The sequence below is a fragment of the Pseudochaenichthys georgianus genome, chromosome 1, assembly GCF_902827115.2.
Source record: "Pseudochaenichthys georgianus chromosome 1, fPseGeo1.2, whole genome shotgun sequence".
NCBI lineage: Eukaryota > Metazoa > Chordata > Actinopteri > Perciformes > Channichthyidae > Pseudochaenichthys > Pseudochaenichthys georgianus.
The window spans coordinates 39,151,831-39,166,334 of record NC_047503.1 but is presented as its reverse complement, the minus strand read 5'-3'; the positions used below and the strand labels follow the sequence as shown (position 1 = coordinate 39,166,334).

The following is a 14,504-nucleotide window of genomic DNA, read 5'->3' as shown; positions in this document are numbered from 1 at the left end:
TGTGTGTGTGTGTGTGTGTGTGTGTGTGTGTGTGTGTGTGTGTGTGTGTGTGTGTGTGTGTGTGTGTGTGTGTGTGTGTGTGTGTGTGTGTGTGTGTGTGTGTGTGTGTGTGTGTGTGTGTGTGTGTGTGATAAGAAGACACTTTTTGCTCGGATGAATCAGACTGGAGAGCACCAATCCTCAGAAAGTCTTACGCTGCATAAACTTGTGCGGCTTATTTCTTATAACATAACCCCCGCACTCACTCTGTCACCAATCACGCTCTGCCCCCGCTATTCTTTAACTCGCTTAATCTTCCTCCCTATTTCAGGATGTTTTAATAGTTTGACAATAGAAGAAAATGACATCCCGGGAAAAGATGAAAGATATAAAAACTGCACCATGTGATTTGTCATTGTTTCACTCGAGGAAAGACTTCACAATGACCTTAGCTTTCATGGATCCTTTAGTCACGCGTCGTGACGGTCCCTGAAAGTTTCCCCTCCCTGCAGCCCATCCTCTGAGGGGCTTGTCTGGCCTGGATGTGTCCGATTTCTGGCCCCTCAAGCCATCTGGTTACATCACAGACTGGAGCGGCACGGTGGCAGAGCTGCAAATATTATAAGCCGGGGAGAGACAGGGGGAGGACAGGAGCCCACAGGAGTTATGTTTATATATCTGCGCACGTGGACTTGTGCCATGTCCAGCGCTCTCAGCTTGTTGCTGCCCATTCTCCATCTCTTCCTCTGCTGCTGCAGTGATGGAGAATCTCTGCATTGCTGAGCCTGACCCTGTCCTGCCTGAGGTCGGACACTGCCTGTCGAGTCTAGACTGAGGGGTGTGTGTGTGTATGCATACAAATATGTTGGTACAAATATATAAAAGGGTTCTCAGCTCTGTAATATCCCATTTATTTATAGCACATAATCTGTTGACAAACCAGTTTTTGATTTTAATTTATATGTGCACAGTTTATTTTACTACTTTATTTTACATTTTTAGTTGCACCATTGAGGTATTTGCACTATTGTGAATATGCTTTATGCCTTTTGAATCTTGAATATATCCATGAGGAGTTTATCTGAGGCTTCACAGGATGAATAAGAAGTGAAAGCATATGTCTGCTATACAAACATCTCTATTTTTACTTTCTTTAATACTGAACCTTATATCTATCTTTTCAGTCGTCTAAAAACAATTCAAATGCACCATTCTTAGATAAAAACATTCAATATGTGTCTGTACTGCCCAGAACTTGACTTGACATTTGAACAAGACAAGAAGACAGTGTTTGTTTAATAGTAAGGGCTCTCTACCTTTGAAATAAATATATTCTGCTATAACAATAGTGTGGCAGTTCTACACACATACACACTAGGGGCCGATATTCCGCATTTGACCGATTATCGGTATCGGCATTTTTTTTATCAAATTGCCGATAAAACTTTGGCTCTGATGCGGTCGTTTCTCTGGCTGCAGTCACCACTCTGTGTACACGAGCAATGTCCCGCCCACAGCGTTATCTGATATTACTCAAGTGTCAATCAACACTGAAGATTTCCGGGCGGGAGCCAGCCAGAGAGGCGGGACCTTCTCAGATTACAGGCAGGTGCGAAAGAACGCAGACACAGACGCACAGATGCAAGCAGCAGCAGCGCTGAGCGGCAGAGCCATACATGTGTTAAACCGAAGTTCAATAAACATCCCTATCCCCTATGCTGAAGTTGCAAAAACACCACGATCTTATGATCCAATTCTATCAGTTTCCCAGTTACACAGGGACGCGGGAAGTCAGTCAGAGTTGGGGGTGCGTGCAGCGTCTCGGTGCGGAGGGGGGGGGGGGGGGGCTGCGAGTGGAGCCTCGCAGTTTTTCAGGTTGATATGTGAAGCACATGTATCTAGCAAATGTTTAGCAAAATATTAGAAGTGAGGCTACTAGACTAACGTTAGGTCTACTGTAATAGCCTCACTTTTAATAGTTTGCAAAACATTAGCTAGCACTAGTGTTTTGCAGTTGCTAGCAGTTTATTGGGATTTTATGCTAGGCATTGTTTTGATATAATAAATCAAGCATTATTGTTAGTTAAGCATGTCAGCCTGCAGCCCCACTTCTTGTCTCTCTCTAACTCATTGCAGATGGCTGCACTAAAGAAAAGGGCACAGAGAGGAAACCAGTTGTAAGATGTTTAAAAGTTAATTAAACATAATATGCTTAAATGCATTTCAAAGAAGTTGTGTTGAGTTTCGTTGGAGTTTGTGTTATTCTACATTGTGACACCAAGATTTTCTGATTTTACTGCAAATGTATATCGGTTCCAAATATCGGTTATCGGTCTCCTTGATTATTAATAATCGGTATCGGCCTTGAAAAGGCCATATCGGTCGATCCCTAATACACACACCTCATTCATGTCAGTTCAAACCTCCTTAAGATCATTAACACTGATGTGAAGTGACACTTGCATTGTTTTATCTGCGAGCACCGGTGTTGATGCAGTGAGAGGTGAGGCTCACATCAAAGTATAATCATTAATGAAATGGGGTTCTGCTCTATGAAGCACAAGGTCAGGCTGATATGTGTGTGCATGTTGTCGGAAACATTATCTTAGTAGAGAGCCTGTGACCTGCTGCACACAGACTGATTCACTCTGCACATGCTGACGGGGGAAACCACTTTCTTGTGTCAAGTCACTTAGCATGTCATTTAATAAAGGGCAACATCTGATTAGTTCCTTATTATCTCATAAACCTGTGTGTCGGACTACAGTTCAGTGTGCGTACATAATATAATTATATAAGCAATTCCATTTTAACAGACACAGTCTCAGAAAGGAATCGTACAATTTCTAATCAAAGGGATTTTGTTTATTCGTTGGATCTCTGCGGAGTATGTGTGATATTTAAGATGAAGTTCTTTTGATGATACTTTGGCACGACTTCATTTCAGTTTTGAGCATTGTAGAAATGGATTGACCTTTCTGGAATTCGCAGTGTTTCATATTTTCACATCATTTTGTCAAGCGGATTCAAGCTTTTCTAACAAACGTGTTTTATCTGTTTTGCAGAAAGTGAGTGAGAAAGTTGGAGGGGCAGAAGGAACGAAGCTCGATGACGACTTCACTGAAATGGAGAAGGTAAGTCTGAAATCTTTGCATTATCACTTAGGAAAGAAAACTCACGCTTTATCTTGTTATTAGTTTTCAAGAAAGATCTTTAAAATCTTGTTGGACTTTTATTTATCACTTGCTGTCATGTTGGAAAACTGCTTACAACTTATTAGAAGATCAAACGCAAAGAACCATCACAAAGATTTCTCAGCACAGTTTTAGTAAATCTAAAATATTAATAAATTGCACACATGTTGTTGCTCGTAATGGGGAGTCAACAGTGAATGCTCGCATACATTGATGGCCCACATCACTTTTCCTAAAAAATCAATTTCTGAGCCATATTATCTTTATGTATGTGTAAATGTGAGTACTTGTGTATTTTGAGCATCACCACAAATATATATATGTATTTATTTATAGAAGGACCATGCATACAAAAACATTAATCTCAGCAAAGAGAAGAGATGCAATATGCCAGATTATAGCTAATAGCTAATGTCCGTCTGTGGTCCTCAGGCAGGTTCATAACAATCAATAAACACATAATAACATTGCATGATCTCTATCAGTCACACATTGTAAAACCTGATTTAAGTACAGCTCAATAAATGAATACATAGTACACTTGAAATACACTTACATGATCTCGGTCACTCAATTAATTACAAAGCCTGATTTAAATACAGGTTACGGACATAACACTTAGTACACTTCAAATACACTTAAGATAAATATCTAAGATATAGTATGACAATACAGTTCAAATGAAAAAAACTCCGATTACAGTGTAATTAATGTTGGCATGACTGTTTGCTTAATATCATTTATCATATCAGTGCATGTGTGCTTAACCACAGACTGCATGGTTATACGTGATGCTGCGTGTGTATCTCTCAGTGGTTGCAGTGTGCTGCAGAGAGAGAGGCTGAGTGTTACAGAGCTGCTGGGAGCACTCGAGTCTCGACGCACTAAACAAGAACATCACAGGCCGCTCTCGCTCTGCCCGCCTCTCTCACGCTTCAGAACAAAACAACACCTTCTCTTATCTGGTGTTTCTCTCACTGCACTCAATGCATAAAGGAATTTGTCTCTATTCTCCCACGATGCTTTCAGCCATTACCTGTTTGTGTTTCTACCACCGTCTTTTTAGACAACTGTTACCGCTGCAGCTTGTTTCTGTCTCTACATGTTGTTTTACATTCTGCTTTACAGAAAATGGACACCACCGCTCGGGCAGTGCTGGACATCATGACGAAGACTACTGAGTATCTGCAGCCGAACCCAGGTGATGACAGGCAGGGTGACACTGTGATTTATTGTGTCAGACGTTAGGCTATTCTCCTAAAAGCAATTAACATAGTAATAAAAGAAGATCTGAAAAACATTCCCAAAATACACCATGTACCATTTACGCCGACACACAGCTTTGAGGACTGTTTTAAATGTCATATAATCATTTAATTGAAAACAAGATATGTTTGGACCCGTGTGATTCAGCGCAGCAGGTGTGATTTACAGATTGAACACATCTTTCACTACTTACGCTTTGTGGTAATTTAACAGCACAGCATGCAAAAAGAAAGCCTGAGGCAGAGGGGAAAGGCTGAGTCAGGCACAGCTAAGTAAAGGTGTCAGAGGGAATTGCAGCCTCTGTACACACAGATACCCACCAGGATAAAGTTCGTTTTATTTTCACTTATATTCACTTATATTCATTTACAGTCTACGTCAGGTTCAAGGTTTGATACAGAGCAGCTTGACTTGTTTGGCATCAATGAGTGTGATCACACAGAGTTGATGTAAAAGGTTTCCTCTGGATGATCAATAGCCTTTTAAACTGTGTCTACAACTAAATATGTTCAGACATTGTACTACACGACGTGTCCCATCACATACATTATCCGTATGGATCAAAACACACCGCAGTCAGACTAAGAAATTACTTCAAACATTTGTAATATTTTACTTTGTCGGCATCGTTTTAAAACATGGCCTCAATGTTCTGTTTTAGCTTATTCTATCTGACATGTACATAGCTTACTTATTGCTGCATTTTATTTGCACCTGTATATTATGTATAGTATTTCTTATGGTCTCAAGTATATTATATGATTTTCATTTCCAACAACTGCACTGTCGCTCTTATATGACAATAAAGCCTTTGAATCTTAAATCTCCAATTGTTAGAGCAGTGGTGTTTGGTTTCATTAGTGCTCTTTCTTCCCAGCCACCAGAGCCAAGATGAGCATGATAAACTCCATGTCCCGTATGCGGGGACAGGAGAAGGGTCCGGGCTACACGCAGACCGAGGCCATCCTGGGAGAGTCCATGCAGCGGTTTGGCCGGGAGCTCGGAGAGGAGTCTAACTTCGGTGAGCAGCAGCACATTAAAGCTCCTGTTAGAGAGGATAACACTCTTTGTTTAGCTTCACGAGAACAAAGTGGCATCACTTTATTCCCTCAAGGACTCCTAACAAAGCTATTAAATATGCATGAGCCTATTGTTCTGACTAGAGTTGTTATTTAGTTCACCAGCGGTGGCATGAAAGAGAAATACCTGCTTCAAAATGGTCTGTGGATTTGAATGAGAGAGTGACTGTAATATACATGTGTTCTGTGTCAGTGTCTAAATAAGTCTTTACTCTTCAGGCGGTGCTCTGATTGAAGCTGGGGAAGCCATGCGTGAGCTCGGAGAGGTGAAGGACGCTCTGGACATCGAGGTCAAGCAGAACTTCATCGACCCCATGCAGAACCTCCACGAAAAGGATCTGAAGGAGATTCAGGTACGGATGCAAAAACAAGCAGTTACCTAAGAAACCTCTTGATCTGTGACTCGTATTTATATCCTTACTCTCCTCCATTTGCAGCATCACCTGAAGAAGATGGAGGGTCGTCGTCTGGACTTTGACTATAAGAAGAAGCGCCAGGGCAAATGCACAGACGACGAGCTCAAACAGGCCCTGGAGAAATTCGACGACTCCAAGGAGATCGCTGAGCAGAGCATGTTCAACCTGATCGAGAGCGACGTAAGATGTTTTCATCACCTGTCCCTTTCCCTCAGACTTACTCTACCTTTTGGTTTGTTTTGTTTAGTCTGCCAACTGTATGATATGCTGGACTATCTACACTTTCTTCTGTTGCTATGGCAGCATTTATAACCAATTTGTAAAACGACTCCATTAATACCCTTTGCTGCCTGATACATTTTATACACATAGAATAACAACGTAACAAAGCAAGTCATTGTCTTTAAGGCATTGTGAGTTTTGTGTCCCTAAAACCATTACAATTCTTCAACTTCTTCTGCTACTACTTTAAGAAATATTAGTTTATCCTATAGGCGTACAAACAAATCTCACCACAGGGTCGATGAGTTGGTGTTCTGGAGCTTTCTATCATATTACGCATCTTCCTCTGCAGATCAAGTTCTGTCCAGTTGTCATTGAATTGCAGATTACCTTTTTTCACGAGCATTTAAGGGTCTTCTCGTCCACACTGAAATACATATACAATTCCTGTGCAAATATCATCTACTGACAAAGCTCTCGATGCTACCAAATACTTCACAACAGCGGCAAGATGTTAGTCCTACTGAGTTAACTGACAACTTCCAGCCAGTATGTGTTAGTCCATCAATCAATGACATGTTGATTATACAGCCCAAAATCACAACTCAGCCTCTGCCTACGGTTTGTACAGAATATGACGCCGTCTGTTTGCAACAGACATTGAAAAACTTCTCAAAAGAAACCCAGCGAAATGAAAGAAAGCGCAGTTTGAGTAACAACAGTCATGCAATAGATGTTCTGTGTAAAGACATGAAATAATAATTAACCACTTACTTGCTATACCAGTTTGTCCTGCGTGTTTTTGCTGTTAATTCTCTAAGAACACATTATTTGTATTTATCTGCGTTATAGGAACTTTGAGTCAAGGGCTCAGAAACAATCATTACATTACATTCATCAATCCAAAAGTGTTGAAAGCTAATTACAATAAGTGCATTCAACCATGAAGGAACAAACTCTAAAGCAAGAATCCTGCAGGTACGTTACCTATCTATAAACCCAACCAGATTAAGTGCGACTGCAATAGCTTCACTTAAAGCCAAATCCTTTCTCGGTGCTACGTGCAGGTGGCAACAGCTGAGTTTTCAGTCTGCGACGGGGTGTGTGCAGACTCTCTCGTTCAACTATCCTCCTCACAGGTGATCATGGCGTCAGTGTGTAACGGTGCTCCTCTCTCACAGATCGAGCAGGTGAGCCAGCTGGCTGCTCTGGTGCACGCTCAGGTGGAGTACCACAGCCGCGCCGCTGAGATCCTCACACAGCTCTCAAGCAAGATCGACGAGCGGTTAGTACTTCCTGTGTCCAAAGTCAATGTACAAGTGAAGTGGATCTCAAATGCAGGAAGAGAGCAACTTTATTCTCTAAGAGTAAAATGGCTTTGAACCCAGAAAGAGAGAATAGCCAACTGGTCCCACCCTTAAATTCCCTTAGGCATTATCTAAACATCCTTGGCTTGGCAACTGGAAGGTCACCAGTTCAAGTCCCGGAAAGACCAAGTGCTACCGAGGTGTCCCTGAGCAAGGCACCGTTCCCTACACTGCTCCCCGGGCGCCGTTCAAAATGGCAGCCCACTGCTCCTAACACTAGGATGGGTCAAATGCAGAGAAACAATTTCCCCACGAGGGATTAATAAAGTATATCAATCCCCACCATTTAACCATAAAACCCCCTCGTTGTTACCTTTTGCATATCCCCCTTTCACACTTCCTTTTGCCCTCCTGAAGTGCAAATCCTTAACATGTGCCTCTGTTAAACACATACAAGACGAAAAGCACAATGTAACAGTGTAAAAGGCAATCTGAGTACAGCACTATGTTTTAAATGATTATAGGATAACTTGACACGACAATTTACACCCAGTATTTTCAAATGTCACATTGCCCCAGAAACACACTGTGGTTCGTGTGGATCTATATTATTAGTGGCTTGATGGATTCTGTGTTTTTTACTTTACTGCAGGATAAAGGATACTTCTGTCAAACCGAGGAAAGAGTATGCTCCTAAAGCCCGGACGTCTCTGGACTTCTCCATCAGTGAGAACCACAATGGAGGCATCCACAATGCTCGCTCTCCAGGTGAGAACTAGAGGACATTCACTCAGAAACAGCGACTGTGCATCATGTGATGCTGTATCTACTGATATCAACAACAACCATTTGTAAATGTATTTTGACTGTAAAGGGTCATTTATTGTCTACTTTCAATTCATGATCTTCTTTCCTTTAACAACCTTTCTATGTTTTTAATTTGCACCATAAATTCTCAAACAAAAGCCAGAACTGGTGTTAGTTGGTGACATTTACACAATATATTTAACCAGTACAACATTACATTACATTACATTACATTGCATTTAGCTGACGCTTTTATCCAAAGCGACTTACAATAAGTACATTCGACCAGGAAGACACAACCTTGAAGAAAACAGAATCATATAAGAACATCAGGTTTCAAAGAGCCAATCGTTTCAAGTGCTACTCAACTGGCTTTAGATAAGCCAGTCCTTTATTAGTATATATATATACAACATATTCATAATTTCCACCGATATATTTTAGTCTGTGACTTTAGTTTCTTAATATCACTCTACTGAAATACAACCTTTCCACTTTCACAACAAATACCTTCCAGTAAAAATAAATGATTAAGTGCAAGAAGCCTTTTAATGCCAGAATTCATTGTAGTTTTGTTTTTTTCTTCTTTTGGATAAACAGCTAACGGTTTGAATAATTAATAAAAGTTGCAAAAAGAGAAAGGTGTCTTACCAAAATATGATCATATATAGTTATACTTTAATCTAAACAGTGCCATTGAGTTCTTGTTTTTCTAAGAGACAGAGTCGCCCAATAACAAGTATTAGTATGGACAAACATAAATACACAATGATAGACATTATGTTAAAGGCTTAAACTAGTGCTCCAACACATTGTACATGATAGGCTAAGGGGTGGGAATCTCTAAGCGGTTGACCACTCACAACAGAGCCGGCCAGCTAACCAATCAGAGCAGACTGGGCAGTATTAGAAAAATAAAGACCTGTTTGAACATTAAAGCCAACATGTCAACATGTCACAGCAGAGGCACAATATACAAAAATGAATCTGAAAATGAGCATAATAGGGCCCCTTCAATCTTAAAGAAGAAATTGCAAGTGTTTTTTAGTAGCCTTAAAGAAACATCATAGGCTACATGCACTAGGGTCTGAGACGTACTTCCGGCTTCTACGTAATTCGCTTTCCATACAAATATCTTGTAAAACAGGATACTAGTTATCTGCTCTCCACATTAGGGATAAATGAAAAAGGCAAATATTTGAGAATTTATGGTGATTCCTAATTGTATCTTTTTTTCCTCAGCTCTTTCCGTTCCCACCGTTTCATTAATACCTTTTCTGAACGTAATATCCATCAATCCAGAACTAGTTAATGCAACTCTGCGCTCTTGTCTTTTCCCTTTGTGATTGTGTTTAATCTCCCAGGGCCGAGGTCTCCAGGTGAGCCAGGTCAAACTTCTCTGTCAACACGTTTTCTGTCTGTGTGCTCATACATTTTATTTTTTCATTTACACTTGAAACTCAATATGTCTACTGCTTATTTCTCCCCTCCTCCCTCTTGTGTTGTTTCCTCTTCCCTCTTTTACAGCAGTATCTCCAGGTGAGACAAAAAAGAATCCCTGGAGAGATACAACAGTATCTCCTCCGTCACTTCGTCGTTTCTGTGTCCATCTCTCATTGTTACAAATGGTACAAATTAACAGCAGAAAAACAAGTGCCGTCCGCTCGCCGCACAAAGAGTGCTCGACCTACAGAAACAATGAAAAGCTTTACCAGCGGACGAGCATTTGCAGTTTCTGTTTTGTTCTCTTGTCAGTTTTCTGATCCGTCCTACCCTCCTGTTTCTTTGTCAGTCCGCCTTCTCTGCCAAGTCATCGTCAAACGTGTATTTCTTCTTGTTTTGTTTGACCTTTTCCTTTCTCCGCCTGCTGTACTTACCCATCATTTCATCACTTACCCATCGAACAAAGAAACGTAAAGCTTCGGCACTTATTTCACCTTATCTTTTTTCTTTACCCTTTGCAGCAAGATCTCCAGGTGAGCAAAGGGGACTTGGAAAGGGATGCACAATCTCACTCTCCACATTATTGTTATCCTTCCTTGGACTTTTGTGGAAGTGTATTTTTGTCTGCATTTCTGTTTCTGTCTAACGCCTGGTTTCTCTTTTGACCCCGTTTTCTTTCAAATTGTTCATCTTTCTCTTATTTTTAAAGGAATAGCACAGCATTTTGGGATGTGTGAATTGTATTTTTAAACATGGTTTGGTACAGCTTAAACAAACAAAATGGAACGTGTTCATTAGTGAGCCTTAGAGGTGCTGGTAGGTGGGATTAGTTACCGTTGGACGAAGCCAGGCTATCATCCAACACATGGTACTTAAGCTTTGTTGAGAACCGTTGAAGTTGTTGTTTGCCACAAGGGGCAATAGAGTCTTTTAACTTAAAACACAAACTTCATCAAGCAATAAACACTTTATATAACACAAATGTAGTCTCTGTGACGTCGCCCATAGACATGCCGTAGTGAAGCAAAAAGTGGGCCTCTCCGGTCGTCGCCATCTTTGCCGTGATGCCTTCGTGTACCTCCCGGACACAATCACAAAATGGGCATCAACAGTGATATTGAGATAGGGCCGTGTCTCACAACAGCGCAGACAGCAAACTATTAGCAACCTGAGGCGGCACCCAGCTGTAACTCAAAGCAGAAACGCCTCTAATAATGCATACATTTAAGACCTAATGAGATGAGTTATATCAAAAATTCCATTACATGTTAGCTATAGAGATCAAAACTGTTTTCGTACCATGCTTAAACATGTTATATCTGCTGTAAAGTTGGCCATTTTACATGGAGGTCTAATAGAAATTGCTTCCTTAGGACACAGCCTCAAATGGCCGCTCGAGTAACTGCAGTTTTTGGCACTTCCACATTGGCTTTAATGCATAACCCTGGAGGTTGCTGTTTGGAAATGATACAGAGGTGATGTTAATGCTTTATCAAAACCCGAAATATGTTTCGGTTTTCCTAGAAACAAGGAAGGCAATAAGTCTTGTTAATTGTCCAACCTCCATTAAAAAGTGCATAGTCGCTTCAATGCACCTACATTACAGTATATAAGACATGTTTCCTCCCATTTCCAGACTTAATGCTAAGCTTGCCGGGCGTATAAGGCATATTCCTGAAAATGTAGAACTATTCCTTTAAAAATTGGATGCCTCGTTGATATATTCCGGTCACTGATAGTCATGCTTTGTGTCTCCTTTGCTTTGTCTCCTCCTCTTCTTCCTCTTCCCTTTCCCTCTTTCAGCCAGGTCTCCAGGTGAGCCTTTCTACAGCAATCCTTATATCTCTAATCTGCATGCGGCACCGTATCTCTTGCCTCTATTCTCTGATCTAACCTTTATTTTCTTCTCCTTATCTCCAGCCCCGCTGGACCAGCCCTGCTGTCGTGCACTGTACGATTTTGACCCCGAGAACGAAGGTGAGCTAGGCTTCAAGGAAGGCGATATCATCACCCTGACCAATAAGATCGATGACAACTGGTACGAGGGGATGCTGCACGGCAACTCCGGCTTCTTCCCCATCAACTATGTGGATATCCTGGTGCCGCTGCCCCACTAAGACGTCACTGCTACCAGCTGTATCTGCAACGATGGCGAAAAAGATCCTTGATCTCCAGATCTCCAGTCCTCCCTTCTCTAAGTATTCCCACTAACCTTTTCCCCTTAACATTCCTACCAACATCCTGTACTCCACCTAAAGGAGTCAAAACAGCAACAAAACACGAAGTATTAAAGCAAGTATGCACCGATTGAGCGTAAAGACTTTAAGTGAGGAAACATCTGCGTTTATGTCGTTGCTTCCCCCGTATCCCAGGAGGTGCGTTCAGGCTCACGGAGTCGTTTTATCCATTGCTGTCCCGGCTTTTGTCTCGGTTTGAGTTGGCTGTCAGTCCGTCATGATATCCAGGGCAGCGTTTCAAAATCACAATTTTCTCTCATTCACTGTACTTTGTGGAAACCTCTTCAGTAGATAGATACTTTTCTCTCACATACTAAGACAAAAAAAAAGGTCCACGTGCTTCATGTTTGTTAGAGACTTTAGGTCAAGCATGGTTTCAAGTGTTTAACGTTTTATCTTACGAAAAAATATGTTGAGCTCATTTTGTTCTGTTTTGAGCAGTCCTCTTTTTAATGGTAGTCGTCTTTCGGCATCCTCATGATGTCCTCCATATTAACCATACAGAGTTTTGACAAAGGTTGTAGACTACATTTATCTAGTTGATAACTAACAACCAAGATTACCTATTGTATTTTTATTTTTGAAAATATTAACATGTGCACGTAATTGGTTATATGTGATTTAGATACCAAAGTTACCTGCTAAAACCAGAGTCAACGCCAACTTTAGCTTCAGGATTCCCAGACAGCGAGATGTCGGTGAATCTGTTCGACGCCGCATGGTGAAGCTTCGCAATCTCTAGTTCTTTGGTATTTTTATCAGGAGGGAAAGCTGTATTCTTGAGTATGTGACATTACCTATCTGAGCCAGTGATTAGTGGAGTGATGACATGATTTGCAAAAACACAAGTTGTGAAGTTTAAACAGTTTGAAGTGATGTAAGAAAACTATGGTGCATAAGTTTCAAATCCTCCAACGTGTATTTTATCAGCAGCTTGTGTGAAAAATGGTCGGTGTATTGTGATATAATAACTTATAAGACTTAACTGCTCGTTGGGGCAACTGTTTCTTCTGCAGATGAAGACGTAGCTCTTTTTACTGCATCCCTACTACTCCCGATAGTATTCTGTAGTTTAGCAGTCTATGAGCCAACGATTAGGACAAAACTAGACAGGAGTGCAAAAAACGTCTGAACAGAATGAGAAATTATTTATTTTTGTCTTGTTGGACATTTTTTATTAATTGGAATGATGCAATTTACACTAAAACCTCCTTTCTGCAACATAATAACGACTTAAAGCCGCTTGTTAACCCTTTTCATGTCTTGTTAGACCTCTGAAAAACTGCAAGATTATAAACATCGTGTTTCCCCTCACCGGCTTTATGGGTGTGTGCAGTATTGTGTGGGATTTTCTCTCCCCTTCTTTAAGATAATCTAAAACTCTCAGTTATTACAGTACATGTTATAGTCAGAGCAGATAGGTGCTGTTGTGCACACGTCATCCCCCAGGGATTTATTTCCTGCAATATCTACAATGTACTACTTCTGCAGCATAATCTGTGCAGAAGTAAAGAATATTTTCTCACCCATCTTGTAGTAATGTAGTCTGTGTGCTTTGGGGGAGGGGTTTGGTAAATGTTATGGACGGGGTTTCAGAGGACCTCGAATGCTGAGGTGTTTAAGATATACTGTTTCTGACAGTGTTCCACATTAAAAGAAACATGGATGTCTCTTTAATCAAAAGACCAGTTCATTATATTCAGTAGGATTACAATAAACGATGCAAAATCAACTAAAACCCATATTAAGTGTTTTTTTTAAGGGAAGCACAACATTAACAGACAGTATATTTGTTGGCAGGGGAAGAATTAAAGGTTAAACAGTTTAAAGGTAATGTATTTATTTATTTATTTATTTTGTAAAAGGCAAAACAATGCCTTCCTTCTTTATCTCTTTCACTTTTTTTAACAATCGTGTGTATCTTTGCCCTCAATGAGGACTGTACAGCTTTTCTGTGTTTTGTTTTCACCTTGTGTGTATAGTCGCGCATCTACAGTAACGTATCTTATTTTTGTAACTGTGACAAAAGTATACACATACAGTATAGATGTATATATACAGTATATTATCCAAAAGCAATGTGAAAGGAGGGATTCTCTGTGCTGCACATGATTGTCTTTGGATTGTTTTTTGTTTTATTTGTTGGTTTTCTGTTGTTTTATTTTATTCTTGCACTGGATTCTAAGACTGTATGCTTGATGTAAAGAAAACAATGTGATAAGTCAATGTAATTTATTCAAATAAATACGAAGAAATGGTTATTGCTCCGACCCCTTTCTGTTCACACACCTCTAGATATTAGCTAAAGAAATCTGTTATGAAGATTACTAATAATTTAGCTTCTTGCTAAATGTAAAACTCATTTCCTTAACGTCTATTTTACATCAACACTTTGGCTGTTGTTTTCTGAATATGGAGAACACACAGCGGGGACTTGCTCAGCATGCAGGGAAGAACATAGATGCATTATTAATTTTTCTGGTGGATTCTTTCATGTACTCTTGCTAGAATCCATACAGCATAAAAAATAGGTCAGGTAAGAAAATCTCCTTAG

At 40.4% G+C, this 14,504-nt stretch overlaps 1 protein-coding gene across 2 annotated transcripts in view; it reads left to right on the top strand.

Moving 5' to 3' along the window:
* The window catches only part of sh3gl2a (SH3 domain containing GRB2 like 2a, endophilin A1), a 49,548-nt gene extending 35,337 nt beyond the window's left edge, over positions 1-14,211 (top strand). The window contains exons 2-10 of one of the 2 annotated variants that reach the window (XM_071203566.1): positions 3,045-3,113; positions 4,302-4,374; positions 5,317-5,460; positions 5,738-5,871; positions 5,956-6,114; positions 7,338-7,441; positions 8,116-8,231; positions 9,635-9,649; positions 9,798-11,473. In XM_071203566.1, coding sequence (XP_071059667.1) covers positions 3,045-3,113; positions 4,302-4,374; positions 5,317-5,460; positions 5,738-5,871; positions 5,956-6,114; positions 7,338-7,441; positions 8,116-8,231; positions 9,635-9,649; positions 9,798-10,033 — 1,050 coding nt within the window. In that variant the 3' untranslated portion in view covers positions 10,034-11,473. Of the gene's footprint in view, positions 1-3,044; positions 3,114-4,301; positions 4,375-5,316; positions 5,461-5,737; positions 5,872-5,955; positions 6,115-7,337; positions 7,442-8,115; positions 8,232-9,634; positions 9,650-9,797; positions 11,474-11,633 lie in introns of those variants that run through there. The other variant, XM_034086885.2, reaches the window with a different exon arrangement.
* Positions 14,212-14,504: the final 293 nt, after the last annotated feature.